The sequence below is a fragment of the Heliconius melpomene genome, chromosome 10 (genome assembly GCF_056956725.1).
Source record: "Heliconius melpomene rosina isolate 202511_hmr_F chromosome 10, ASM5695672v1, whole genome shotgun sequence".
Classification (NCBI taxonomy): Eukaryota; Metazoa; Arthropoda; class Insecta; order Lepidoptera; family Nymphalidae; genus Heliconius; species Heliconius melpomene.
Window position 1 is genome coordinate 16,154,769 of NC_140398.1, and position 15,122 is coordinate 16,169,890.

The 15,122-nt window shown below is 35.4% G+C and overlaps 1 protein-coding gene across 7 annotated transcripts in view; it reads left to right on the plus strand.

Moving 5' to 3' along the window:
- LOC146535925 (uncharacterized) overlaps nucleotides 1-13,610 on the plus strand; it is a 119,019-nt gene extending 105,409 nt beyond the window's left edge. For 6 of the 7 annotated variants that reach the window (XM_085191533.1, XM_085191532.1, XM_085191527.1 and 3 more), the window contains 2 exons: nucleotides 2,758-2,809; nucleotides 11,736-13,610. In XM_085191533.1, the coding sequence (XP_085047659.1) occupies nucleotides 2,758-2,809; nucleotides 11,736-11,945 (262 nt within the window). In that variant the 3' untranslated portion in view covers nucleotides 11,946-13,610. Of the gene's footprint in view, nucleotides 1-2,757; nucleotides 2,810-11,735 lie in introns of those variants that run through there. The other variant, XM_085191531.1, reaches the window with a different exon arrangement.
- Nucleotides 13,611-15,122: the final 1,512 nt, after the last annotated feature.

The following is a 15,122-nucleotide window of genomic DNA, read 5'->3' on the forward strand; positions in this document are numbered from 1 at the left end:
TGGCTGATGGCCTGTGAGGAATACCTGGCACACCGACGCCTCGGCGGCTTCAAGAGACGGAGGGTCGAGCGGTATACAGTGTAAATTCTTTTTGTAATAAATCATAGTGCCGCCGCCTTTGGTGGCCCTATCATTCCTTACAAACCTGTAGTTCGCAATGCTGGGACTGCGAACCCCGGGCTTAAGAAAAGACTCCTGTATACAAAAGATATCTAATTGGTGAGTGTGAGCGAAGGCACTCACTGACTCACGTTGACGTTTGACACCATTAGCGTTAAAAGTCGCTATAGACAGGGCTCTTGGCTTAATACGCGCGAGTTGCGAGTCAGCGGGTAATGGAGTGAATCTATTGATGACCGCCATTGGAAAAGTTATTTAGATATGGAGCCCGCGATGGCTTCCAGGAGATCGATATGCTCGATTATCGCTTGGGCGCGGTCGTCTGGACTATTCGTATTCCTTAATTTATTCGCGAAAATTTTGATTTCGTTGAAGTCAAGAGATCTAACTAAATTTAGCACTAGTGCGAAATCGCTACCATTAGAGAGGGCGGCGCGTGAGGGCGCAGGGGTGGAGTTGGGAGCCCCGACCTTGACGGTCGGCGGCTTGACCGGCGCCGCAGCGCGGGCTACTACCGGAGGTGGCGCGGGTTTAAGCCACGCGTTCTCCTTAGGCTGGGGTGCGGGCACGTATTTAGGAGCCGGCTCCTCTATTTTGCGATTAGCCCCCCTGTTTTTGCCTCCGCGCCGGGTGCGTCTGCGCGGCGCGCGGGAGCATCCGCGATAGTTCGCGGGATGACCCTGCGTCTGACAAAGCACACAGCTGGGAGGGACGGCGGGATCGGGAGCTTTGCGGGGACAATCCGCAGTGGCGTGGTCGTCTAGGCACTTAACGCACCTAGGCCGCGCGAAACAATTTTTGGCCGAGTGGCCGTATAGTTGGCAGCGATGACACTGCCCTATGAGTCCCCTCGAATGTGGGGGTTCGACCCTGATGCCGGTGAGAGAGCACACCGACCTCAGGTTGAAAATTTCCTTTCCCTCTTTAGTGAGGTCCAGGACGACAAGGACTATATCAAATTTCGCTTTAGTGCGAGAATTGTAAAGCCGATGCGCTTGGCGCACGGGGAAACCCTTATTCCGGAGATCGGAGAAAACAAGCTCTACGTCTAATTCTTTCGGAATGCCCTTTAGAACTACGCGCAATTGGCGCTCGTCCTCTAGGGCGTACGAGTGGTATCCTATTTGATATTCCCTAAGGAATGAGGTTAGTTGTCGGTGCTCCGACGAAGTGGCTACTTGTATTTTGATTCCTACCTGCGTTAGGCGCGCGGTGGAATAGGAGATATTTTGGCTGTTAAGCCAATCAGAAACTTTGTCCCATTTGTGTTTTTCCTGCATGTAAATGGGCGGCGGAGGCTTGACACGGGGGGCGCGGGGGGTCTCGGGCTCTTCCCGCTCGGCCGCAGTTGCGGGGGCAGGGGAGAGGGGGACCGGCGACGCGGCGCCATTCGCACGGGTGTTTTTGCCCTTGGGCTTATTTGCCTTCTTGGGCGGCGGGGGGGCCTTAGGGGCCTTGGCCTTACGTTTGGCCGAACGAGATACGACGGTCTCGAAACCGTCGTCTGAGTCATCGGAGGAGGAACAGTTGTTCGCCTCCATTTCGTTACCGGACGGTTGCGGTGAACGGGGGGCGCGGGGGACGCGGAGAAGTTCCCTCGGCGGGGCGACTTCGGAGTCGCTCGGCCCGTCCGAGAGCATCGGCTCTACTTGGTCAACATCGGCACTCGGGCCGTCGTCGGGCGGGCTCGGGCTCGCGTTGCGGTTGCGCGCATAATTGACTGCCGCGCGGTAAGCCTCACTATGGTGGGCTTCTAGGTAGCGGAGGATATCCTCCTTTTCGGCCATTATGTCATTCCCCTCACCTTACGGTGGGGGAGGGTGTGTAATTTAAGTCTAAACTATCACTTTGGCAAAAACTAGTCTTCCGTCGGTGAACGGAAGGTGAGTGCCTAACTATAAAAACTGTGTAAGTACTCACAGAAGAGTAGACTCTCTAGTCCTATCGACCTCAGGACAACGCAGCGCCGGGCAGCACAACACAGCAGGGTGCTACGCAGCTCAGCACAGCGCAGGATGAAGCAGGAACCACAACACTAGAGTATATAACCGACAACGAATATACATAATAAGGGCGTCCGATTGTGCGACCTCACCGGAGCAAGGCCGAACCGGAACTGCCTATGCCAGAGCGAAGAAATGAGAATATTAAATATTTCGTTTCCTCGAAGGGGAACAGTCACGCTTTAGTCCCTGCGCGACGATTGGCCTCTTATGTTACAATTGTCTTCCTTTCCATCGTCCTTGTGTAACCTCTAATTGAGAAGTATCGACATTTATTATGCATGGCAGTGACTGATAAGCGATTTATGCGAACATTCCTTCGCGATAGTGTGCCAGGTGAATTATAAAAATAGCAATGCCAGGTGAATTATAAAATGATGTCAATCGTTATATATATAAAATTTAAATTGCAATTTATCCATAATTAATAACAATTTTCTGGTAACATGTAAGGAGGCAAAAATTGAACAGGACAGGCTTAGGCGTTATTGATTTCCCAATTTCATTTTACCAATAATACAGTTTTCTTATTCTATTAATGTTAGGATTGTTTTAATTGACTTCAGTGTAAATATGAAGGGAATTTTTAAATATTATTTTTATAATGAAACTCATTGAATTGTTTTTGTTACAGCGCATCAGGCACAAGCGCCGTGGCCATCGACAATAAGATCGAGCAAGCTATGGTGAGTATCCCTAATACATAAAAATACAATAAAATTTAACTTAAAATAATTATACTATTGATATATAATATTTATCTGTTATTAGAAACGGTCGTGTTTTAATAATACATATATCATTCGCGTTAGATAGAGTCAATATGAAAAGTAACTGAAGTAAGTACCTAGAGTTTTAGAGACAATGCATATTAGATAGCGAAACTCAATGCGGGTAAACTGAGTTCAGTCTAACCTCGGAATTTATGTAAACCTATGTACATATTTTCCCGGCAAGTTTCAACCTACAGCTATATCTTTCAATCAAATACATTACATTAACGCAACGAATGGTGTCTAAATTATACTGATAGCAATTTGCATCGATGGACATAGCCCATGTGACGATTGGTAAAAGTTAACCTCTCCTAAGTATGGAAAAGCGAGTCTGACGAGAAGTGAAGCCTCTATCTACATTTCCCTTTTACAAGGAACTTTATCATCTGTATTAGAAATTAAATTCTCTACACTTTCACAGTCTAAACTCAATAGATTTAATTAAAAAGCAGCATTAAAACATAGAATTATTTTATAAATGATAATTAAATTTAGTTTCATTGATAATAATTCTACTCAGAAATCACGTTGTAAGAAAATGTGCCACAGACAAAGTTTATTGCTGTTGCAGTTTTATGGATTCAAATCTTATATACCTTTATACATACATTACGTTTTATCATTAGTAGTTATTTTGATATATAAAACTAAGAATAATAGGTTCTTAACACGGTAGTGAGAAGAAAAGTAATTTATACATCCTTTTTTTATATTTTAGTAGTTTAATGTAATTTTTTTACCTGTAATTGATTGCAAGTAATTTTATACACGTGCACTAGCCACGTCAAGTTGATGCATTACGTGAGTGTTAATTCCTAATTGAAATTACAAACTTAATTTTACCTAAGCTTTATGACGCAAATGTTTTGCTTAAATCATATATTGTCATGACGTTAACGATATGATTGTTGTCCATAGAAAAACTTGAGCAATCACTTTTTTTGTAAATAATTTGTTTTAATTAATGTTCATTTTCTCACATAAACAGTAACTTACTTATTATTTTTTTTATCTCAAATTATTATTTAATGTAATTCAGCGCTACACGAGATGCAATATAATAACAATTTAATATAATAAAAAGCATCGTGCGAAAAATTTTAAAGGTCTTCATCTCTCTAAAGCGCAGTAATCCGGCGTCCTTTCGTTTTTTGTGGCTACTGTTGTTACGAAGATATTTTAAGTTTTTTTTTTATAATAAATTATATTGACTAAAAATTAATTTGACACTATGTTGTTAAAAATTGAATTTGGACAACATTATTATCAAAGATTTACTTATAATTTCAAAAACCTTTTGAAATGAGTTTTTAAATTTCATGTTTTATTATGATTTTTAATAAAGGTTCTTTAATTGTTACTAAATACAAAGGAGGTTTTGATCAAACCAATTTAGAGGTGGATTAAATTTAATACGTTAACAATTTATTCTTTTATGTATGTACGTAATATAACTAAATGCGCGTATGTAGTACAATTATTATAAAGGTCCGCTACCTTAAAAGCATGTCGGTATGCGTGTCAATTCTCAACACACCTTACACTTAGTCAACTACGTGCAATTATCCGCGCAATTAGGGCTAATTGACGTCAGTACTCTCACACTTGTATAAGTTCCTTATGAAACACTATCAGATTGACGAAAGTATCTACAAAATATTCCTAAAAATATTACGTTAAAATTAATTGGTAATCATAAATAAATATCATTTTATGTTATGTAAAAGTTTTACTTTAATCTTAAAAGACAAGTGTCAGTCAATCTACGAAAGAAATTTAAAGTAAATGTTAGAGAAAGTTGTGTAATAATGTCTATAATAAAATATAAAAACCCATTAGTAATATAATAATTATGAGTTATATTACTTAGGAAATAAATAAAATCGTAAATGATTCTGTAGTTGCTTTGAAAATATATAGTATTAATGTTAACTGGGTTTTATATTACGTTTCATGTCATTTTGCCGGGGATGCAATGCAAGGCGGTAAAGTCTAAGACCTACGCTGCTGTGTCAGTGTGTCGCCAAGTTCCGTATGAAGTTGAGCTCAAAACACATTCTTAGAAACTGTTTCCACTTGTTCGAGATAACATCAGCCTATTTATTCGAAAACTAGAGTTCGAGTTTTTTTGTTTAATTACTATAATGTGATAACCTACATTTTGTTCAATTATAACATATATTCTCGTACAAAATATTTGTTTTTCATAAAATGTTACTGCTAATGCATTTATTCTTGTACGATATATATTTATGCGAAATAGCCAAGTTTAATTGTAAATAAAATGTAACTAGGTATCTCCGGGTGTGAGCTGATTTTATTTCATAACATTACAATCTCGTAATATGTTTTTGAGTTCCTGCACTTGGTAACAAGCCGAAACTAGAACTAATGGAAATAACACTGTAATTTCTTAATACCGGATCTTAGCAGTATTTACTGAAGTATAAAACTTTATTACAACCCATGTATTAGACGGTACAAAGTGTAATTGTTCCCTGACGTCGTCTTTTATGAAGTAGATACGGTGAGCAAAACAGTCCAAATAATGATGTGACTGTTTATATAGGCTGAGTTGTTTATAAGGAAACCGTTACAATTGAATTGAAAGTAAGAAAATACATTGTAGACGAATGAGATCATTTAAAAGTTAATAGAAAAATAAACTTAGTTTTTATTGAATTTATATTCAGGAATGTATATATGTATGTATGTGTGTAATAAGAATTTAATCATTAAAGGAAAGGTAAACTAGATTTGTTGCCACCATCTTTTTCATCTTGATATAGTACTATTTTTATGTCTTTAATATCAACATTATCTAATCTAATAAAATCTTTGTTTTTTTACAATTCATTTAAAATTATCTAATCTGTTCAATTGTCAAAATAATTTGTTTATCATAGTATTTTTCCTATTTATTTTTGTTGTTTATCAAAAAAATATTTCCGTCATCCATATCTCTTGTTACAATTTTCTTATATCATATGTAGTTAGATAGTTTATATATATTTTGCGATTGCAATGAAGATTCATAGATGTGCGTTATTGAAGTGGACGAGCATCGTCTATAATTAGCTGCCACAGATGGCCTCAAGCGATTGACCCCAATCCAGCCCTAATGCCCACTAACATCACGTCGTATTTTTATCTCTCCATGTCCAGCACGCTCATCTGATTCTTTTTGCTCTAATAACGAAACTACTTTGTTGTTTACTCGCTTGGTTTACTATAAATTGTATTTTTAATATTACTTCTCGTGGTCCTATTTTGATACGTTTTATCTTATTTTTCTCTATATTAATATTTATTGATATTTGACATGTCTAATATAATAATTATTATATTCATCAGACTTCATTCTTTATGGATATTTACTTGTATTTATCTAGTTTTGTGAGGTCCCAATAATTGAATTTCCAAATTTTTTGCGCTTATATTTTTTCTTATACACTAGTTATAAATTTAACACTCCTCGTTTATCAGGTTAGAAAAAATAACGTTATAGCTTTGTTTTTTATCTAAATCGTACGACGACGATCCAAAAATAGTAACTCGATCAGTAGTTCGCCTTGAAACGCCATCGATAGTAACTTAGCAATAAACGTTGTGTTATGGATACTCGACAGTATTCAACATATAATTTCTGTGCTTTACTCGGGGCTCGTTTCGCAAGATCTCACGCCTTCCACTATGCGTTACGTCAGCGTAGTTATGTTTACTCAAGATTCGTCCAGTTGTGTTTGGAAGCCATAGCTCACACTACTGACCCGAATACCGACAGCTGTAAACGATTAGATGAAACGACTGTTTTGTTTTTTCTTTCTTTCTTTGATCTGTGATGGTCTACCGCTGTTTTAAACTGCTATATTTTATTTGTTTTCTACCATAACGTCTTTATCGTCTCTTAAGTTTGCACTATAGATATTATTTTAAATATCAAAGGCGACATTAAGCTGATGGGTGTTCTTTAAATTTTGTTTGAAAATAATAATTATTATTATATGAAAACTTGCCATGAATACTTAAATAAGATACGATTACCTACATGAATAAATTATTTTGCTCATAATAAGCTATTTGAATATTTGGACTGTTTTGCTATACAAATTAACCTACATAAAGTTTTAATTACGCTAATACATATTACATAGGTACATGTTGAAGGTCACAATAACTTTGATAATAATATACTCGACGTTCTCACAATTCGTTCCCTCATTAAACACCATATAAATTACGGTCTGGTACAAAATTTGTGTTTGCTTTAAACACCAGCCGTATGGTAATTTACTCGGTGCAGCTACGTGATTTGCATGATGCCGGCATGACCCGCCCTGACTAATAATAGATACGGAAGGAAAGCTAGCCCCGTTGCGCTGCAGGAGACACGTGCCTAAGTGATCACACCGCCGATTGGTACCGGAGCAGCATGAGATAGAGATTAAGCGACGACAACAGGTCAAGTCACGGCGTCGCGTGCTAACTGCCTTGCAAGCTTAGCTCCTTGGCTTTTAAACTGCTTAGTGTTGGCAGTTGTTAACACAGTTGATTAAACTAAAGTGTTCATTAAACGTGTTTCCCATTTCGTTTCTCTATTTGTGTAATGATAGGAAAAATTTTATCACTGGCAATGTGTTTTGTACGTATTTAAATTTGCTTCAATTACTTTTATCTTTTTATCTTTAACTAATATAATCTGAAGCTTATTATTTAAAACAAAAACCTTTATTACTTTAGATAAACAACTTCACTATACTATATCTAATAGGAGCATTATCACCGACAACATTGGCTAATGCCGTTTATTTTCCACGATTAATCCAACGGAAAATTACATAAATTGTTGAACCGAATCCAATTAATGATAGATCTTGTATCGTACCTGCGATACCGCATGTGAATCGTAAACATGTTTTGCAAAACTCAGATAGATTTATAAAAACAACTTTCACAGATACAATCTGATGTAAATAAATAAAGAAATATATTTTTTTATTATAATTTTAATATCCGAACCCACAACCGTCGCGTTACAGTCATCCTTTTGTGCCGATGCGCCACGACTGCCTCATTTTCTAAAGTCATAATTTAAAAATTGTCGAGTAAAGAAAGATATGTGGTTCTTGAATAAAGTACTACATTATCGCAAAATTTAACGAAAATGCTTAAATTATGAAAAAAGTAGATAATGCTTACCCTCGAATAAAATACAGTAAACACCGATCTTAACTTTCAAAATATACATTTATATCTTTTAATCTTTATTTATTATTCTCGGATCCTTGTTTTTGAGGCCGTCGAACCTCTGTATCTTCATAAAATACCTTTAACGATGTTTTCATCACTCGGGTCAATACTTCTCGAGATAGCGGGATAGGTAGGATTTGTCATCTCGTGTAGTCACTGTGGGTCAATTATCGAGAGCGGCCCTCTAATATAATGACCCCACTTTGTTTTCATTTACACATTACAGACAAATAAAACTCTTATCACGTAAGATAGCCAGGCGACGTCAACGCTTGTTTACTTTGTATTTTTTATTGTATTAAAATTAAATTCATTTAAGAAGATGAGGAAATTGATATCTGCTAAGAAGCCGACCCGGGTCATGTTCAAATTTAATTAAAATACTTTGCGTAACTTTTATTTATAGATATACATATGTTGCGAATGTATTTTTGTGACACTGTTATCTGTATTCGATACATAACAATTCAATTGTTTATAATAAAATATCAAATATAGCACTTTTTCAGCTGTGCAAATATCGTACGGAAAACAATAACTAGATATTATCACGGCGCTGTTGTGTACATATGGTTTTTAAATAACTCGGAGCTACAATAGGTTGTGCAAATTTTCTATTCGTGTGAAATATTTCGACGTGTATTGTAAATATAAAAATAGTTGCTTAATGAGTATTATTTTAAATTAAATATGAAAGATTTGATTCATCAGGTAATTTGAAACTGATTTAGAATTTATTTAGGCCAACAAGTAAAAAACATGAACTTTCCTCTTTATTAAAATAAAACAAGACTTTCAATAGTACAATAAAATTGTAAACAAAAGAATTTGCGTATTAATTGTGTCATTAGTAGCACGCCAACGCCGCGTCGTATTATTTTTATATTCGATTGTAAAGCATTGCCGCTTATTATGGCGATGATGTCACCCGAGCGTGAAGTTTACGGGCGCCTCTCCGCTGTTGTTTACTTATGCTACCAGTGAAACCTGTTGTTCGATACTCGTGATTTGAATCTGTAATCCTTATTTTTTTCAGATATAAATATTGTGAACGTCAACGTTGTTATCAGTATGCACTGTCTCTATACGGATATTTATTTGTTTTTTGTTGCTTTACTTGTATTTTATCTTAGATAAACGATTGATTAACATGACCATTTATTTTTGTATCGCATGACTAAGGTAATAAAACTTCCATTCGTACAAATTAACACCGTTTAGATATATGATCGCACAACTTGAAATTTTTAAAAATTTGAACTTTTACTAAAGAATTTAAGGAAGCTTTTCAAAACCTGAAATTTCATAAAACAATTTCGCAAATCTCTGCTGCGTCCATTGTTCCTGGTCGTACGATCACCGTTCAATGCAACCGGACTGGTTTTTATCTCATGCCCTTAGGTTCATTATATCATCGTGTTCTGTATTTTTGTACGTGACTGCGAAAAAGTTCAGCGCACTCGAGATGGGGACATTGCACCGTTTATCATTACACTGCGGCTACCTAACAGTCGGTGTGCTCTCTCAATATCAATAAAATCTCACTCGTCTTATCTTGGCCTCTTAACACATTTCTTGTGCCCTGTTATCTTACTTACCCATTAATGTGCTAATGTTTACTAATGATAACTAGATGTTTAATTTTTGTTTAGTGTTTGCTAGGCGTTCTGATTTTAGTGATCGCCAAGTGTTACCATTATGCGTTTACTTCAGTTCGCCGGGTGATCAATTGATTGCTAATGTCACATACGTTTCAATGAACCTATCGGCGCCCGTCAATCTTCAATGATGTGACGCTCACGGGCCAACCAACCCGAACCGGACGAATTCAGTTACACCAAACGCTTCCATTCCTCTTTCTTGAAGGTCAAAACTACCCACGTTGATATAAGAACTCATCACTGCGTTTATTTTTAATCACCGCTATTAATAGCCACTGAAAATTTAGCTCAGACCACTTTTAGTGTCATGTGCGCTAGCACCTAAGTGTACCTTGACTCACACGTCAGATAACCCAGACTTCGCGTAGGCGGATGGATAAGTAGCATATTTTTTTAAATTGCATTCGTTGTTGTTAATGGAAATATGGCAAATAATTTAAACTAAATATGTGTCGTTAATCTTGCCTTGTGAGTTAAGTCCGCATTCTTACCTTGCTGTTTCTATTTTTATACAAACATGTCATGATGTCAATGTAATACATGTTGTTGCAAAAATCAATAGAATTTTATTCATCTGAAAAAGCCTACTGATTTTGATCCGTTAATTATTAAATTTATAGTCGTTATATCTTTATTTAGCACTGAGTTGTTATTGTCCATATATGTATGATGCAAAAATAAATTCTGATCGACTTTTATTAGTGTCAGCATCTCGGCCATTTATATTAATACTGTGCTGCAAGTTCTCGAACACAATTAATTATGTAACTTCATGGGTTGGAATATAAATAATTCTTTGTATAAACAATAATTATAGCGTACCAAATATGGACACAATATTAGAAATTGTTATATTTATAAATTATATAGGTTTTTGCTTTGGATAGCTTATTTAAATGTTGAACATTACTTGTGTCCACTAGTCAATCGTACTGAAAAATCATGTGTGGCTCATTAATATTTAATCTTTCTTGTAAATATGGTTTGATGTTTGACGTCAGGTGGGAATAAAATATGATTTCAATGCTTAAATACAATATGCATATATTTTTTAATATGACAAGTTATGCACAGTAAACAATTAATGGCTAAGAGCTTAACGATGATAAATAATTATTTTAATATGAATTATTAACGTTTTACATGTAAAGTATATGTAAATTTCACGGCTTGTTTGTTGCAAACAACTCTACATAGTACGAAAACAAGAGCTTAGTTGATATCTATGCAGTATGTACAGTGTAAGGGTTCACACGCGGCTCGCGTGGCGATGACGTGTTCGCCGCCATTTTAAATAGGGCATGCGCGCGCGCAGACCATCAGTCGCCCGGTAGGACGCCACGCGAGCACGCCACTCGCTACCAACCCGCAGTGTCACCGCTGACTCTACTACCCGATAGTGCATAGCGCGCATTCAGTCGTCCAACAACGCTCAAACATGATCGACGTAATCAAACCCCGCGATGGATGCCTCTACGAAATCAGGCAGAGGGGACAGAAGGAACCCTGTTACGTGGTCGTGCCTGATACAAAAGTATGTTGTTTTATTTTTTGTTAATCGATTAAATGCGTCGTATTTATTTGGGTCAAAATCAACGTGTCGGCTGTTACTTATCGTGATACGTAGCTCGTAGCGGCGGTGTTGTTGAATTATTTTAATTCGTGTGAGCGCGGATGTCGTACTTAATGTATTCGTTGTTTTTTAACGGTTTCGAACGTTTTTATTATTTTATTTTTAAATATTATTTTGAGTTAAGCAAAAATTTTATTTCTTTTAAAGTATTTTGCGTCTTATTGAATAATGGATTTAATTCAAAATAGTTCTTTGATATTTTTATCACAATATTTTTTATCGTTATTTCAATTGATAATAATAAATAGTACATATTTTGAAATATTTTAACAATAAATTTGTATTGTTTCAGGATCTGGTTAAGAGCCACTTGATGTTCGCGGTGCGCGAGGAGGTGGAAGTACTGAAAGAGCGTATCGCAGAACTGATGGAGAGGATCAACCAACTTGAGGTGGAGAACAGCTACCTGCGCGCGCACGCCAGCCAGGACACGCTGGCGCAGCTACCGGCCGCCGGTGCCAAGCCGCCGCAGCCGCAGGGCCCGCAGCCCCCGGTGTCGTAGGCCCCCGCCTCCCAGGAGGGACTCGGGAGGAGTTATGGCTGTGCTATGTTATATCGTATGTTCACGGGAGAGACGACCACGAGTGTCCCAGAGTGTCCGCGACCCTGCACTATCGTAGTGCCACAGTGTCGCAGTGCCGTAGTGTCGTCCGCGACCGTCGCGCAGGAGCCGTCGCGAAAAACTACTATGCTTGGATCTATAGATATATTTTTCGTTATTTAATATTTAGGGTGCAGAATTTCGTGCTAACTGCCATGCTTATGCTACGCGTCTCGATGACGAGCCCGATAGTGTAACCATGTATTGACTATATTTTATTCAGTTATTCCATTTAAGTATCTCGTAAGTCGCGTGTTATTATAATATAATACTAATACATACTGGAGTAACTCTACGCAATCAACGATGACTGTTAATTTATTTTTCATTATTTTAGTAGACGTCGTAATTTAAGTTATTTATCGAGTTTTATAATGTTGAATACAGATGAAATGATATTGTTGTATTTTGTGAAGTCATTCTGCAATCGTTGGATATGTGGCAGTTTGATTGCCCGAGGAGCGCCTGCGCAGAGGACGCGCGTGGAGTTACAGAACTACTATGAAATTTCTTAGCGATACAATAGACGATTAGAGGCTTTGGTTGGTTTAATCTAATATAGAGATTTGTAAGACCCTTCATCATCAAAGTGGCAACTTGTGGACAGTCAAACTGTCTTGCCGCTGAGCATCGCCTCCCATGTAATATGTAATGAAAGGTTTTTGAACCATATCTGTCACTAGTAATAAACGAAATTGTAACCTAGTGTGATAAGTTTAAATAATGCGACATATTATAATAATTATAACTAAAATGTACTTGAGATTAAATCTCGCCAACTAACCCACAAGGAACTGCAGTTTCTGTCGGTGAGACTACTCAGTATGATTTTGTTCAGTATTTTTTCATATAAATTACACGTGTCCCTCGCCCCTACCCAATTTATGATCTGTCTAGTGTTGAATGTGTGGGATTTCCTTTAGTTGTACTTTTATTAATACAATTAATAAAAAAAAAAAACAATATATTTACTATTCGATGTTAGTTAAATCGTTTAGATATAGTCGTTGCGAGGGTGTAGCCTCGTTACCGCTGGCTTTAGTGAATTTTGCACGCTGAAACTAAAAAAAAAACTATTTTTATTCCAACCCTATAACTATACTTATAAATAATAGAGTTTATAGCAATTTAACATTGTATTTTTTTAATGATTAAAATTGTTTGTATATAGTACAAGTGTTGTAATACAATCGCGAGGAATGTACATAGAGTATGAAGGCATTTGAAAGATTGTTAAGTTAATGCTGTATTTAAACACGCTTCACCGTTTATCGAATATTCGAACAAAGTGGCTGGGAGTGTAATTCATACATTTAATATGAATATAATATATAGAGGATGCTGGAACGAGTCAAGTGAAGAGAGGCCCAGCGGATGATTTAGACTAGTATTTTGTACAAGGCTACGTATGTGTATAGACGTTTTATGAGGTCTTCGTAACTATTGTGATTAGATATGAACTATGATATATTATTCTGATATTGTAAATATATTGTAACAGAATGTCCAATGTAGCTTATGTTGACCAGATGGTTCCTCGTACCCAATAAAGCAAGATTTACTCGACATTTTTATCTTTTATTTTATCCCTTGCGTGTTTATTGCAAATAAATTACAAGTAAAAATGACAATAAAATTAATTAATTTTTAAATAATTAAAAAAGACTAATCATAATAAAAATAATAAGCAAAATATTAAGTAGCAAAGCGTATTTGTAATACAATATAGGGATTATTAAGGACAAAATCATTTCCATTCTTTTTTTCTTAATAGTAAATACTGTAGCGATTACAGCCTTTGTTTAACTAAATACTCCTTAAAAACTTATTTGGAATGTTGCCATTACAATAAAGTGGTTTTGTTCTCATTTTGTCTTTATGAAAAGATTAAAATTGCTCTTGAAGTGATTATGTAGACAAAGAGATTATATATTGTTTAATATTTCCTTTATCGGACAATAAAAGAGCTTTTGTGCATTATATTCAGTATTTAAAGGTAGAAATTTATCTATACAATTTAGATATGCTTTCAATTATATAGATAGAAATAGAAATAATAAGTATATAAAAAATTGGTCTTGTATTTCGAAAACGAAAAATAAATAAAATTGTTGTATTCGCTATTTAATATTTTTGTACAAAATGCTGAGAATTTTAATTACTTATATATTTATTTAAAGAGATGATTAATAAAACAGTAATTATACAAAATAGTATGACATAATTAAATAAAAATTATAAATTCATTAAAAACATGTTATGTATACAGTATGAATTTAAAATGGCACACAATATAAATATAACAATATTTTTTTAACAATATTTTATTTTTTTATATTAGGAAAAATGGTAAATTATATAATACTTGTTATATATGCAATAAACAAGCAATATACAATATCAATAATCATATAAAAACAAAATATATTAGTTTAAAAAGCGCTACATATTTAAAATTGTACGCATAAATTTCTGACGTGTACATCACTAGATGGTGTTAGTTTGGTTTTGTAAATAATATTGCTGTAGCTTGATTTATTCTCCATAGATGACACTAATGATTTATTTTTCATATTTATTGTTTATAATATGTTTTTAAATAATATTTTTCCTTTAAAAACTTAATACATACATATTATGTCTAGGACATAATATGTATGTATTAAGTTTATATATATATATTTTTATAATGTTCAGTATTTTTTTTACACTCATTTCACATATAAGTCTACTCGACACCAGATGGCGGTAGTTATAATACTGCTTGCTTGTTACTATTCTTTAAAAAAAAATACAAAACTTTACAGTTATATTGCTTCTACATCAGAATAACACATAGGCTATATTTAATGTGACGATTTTGTAGAATTTGGCTATAATTTAATAGTCACTTTAAGTGAGCTAAGCTGCTCGTAAGTTCTTGAATTCTTTTATTACATACAATCCACCCTGAATAATAAATAATAATATCGTTTATGCTCTTTATAATTTCCTACAATATGTTGTCACTTTAAAAAATATAGACATAAAATAATAGCTCTTTTTTCTTAAACGCTCCTAAACGACAAAATATTATAA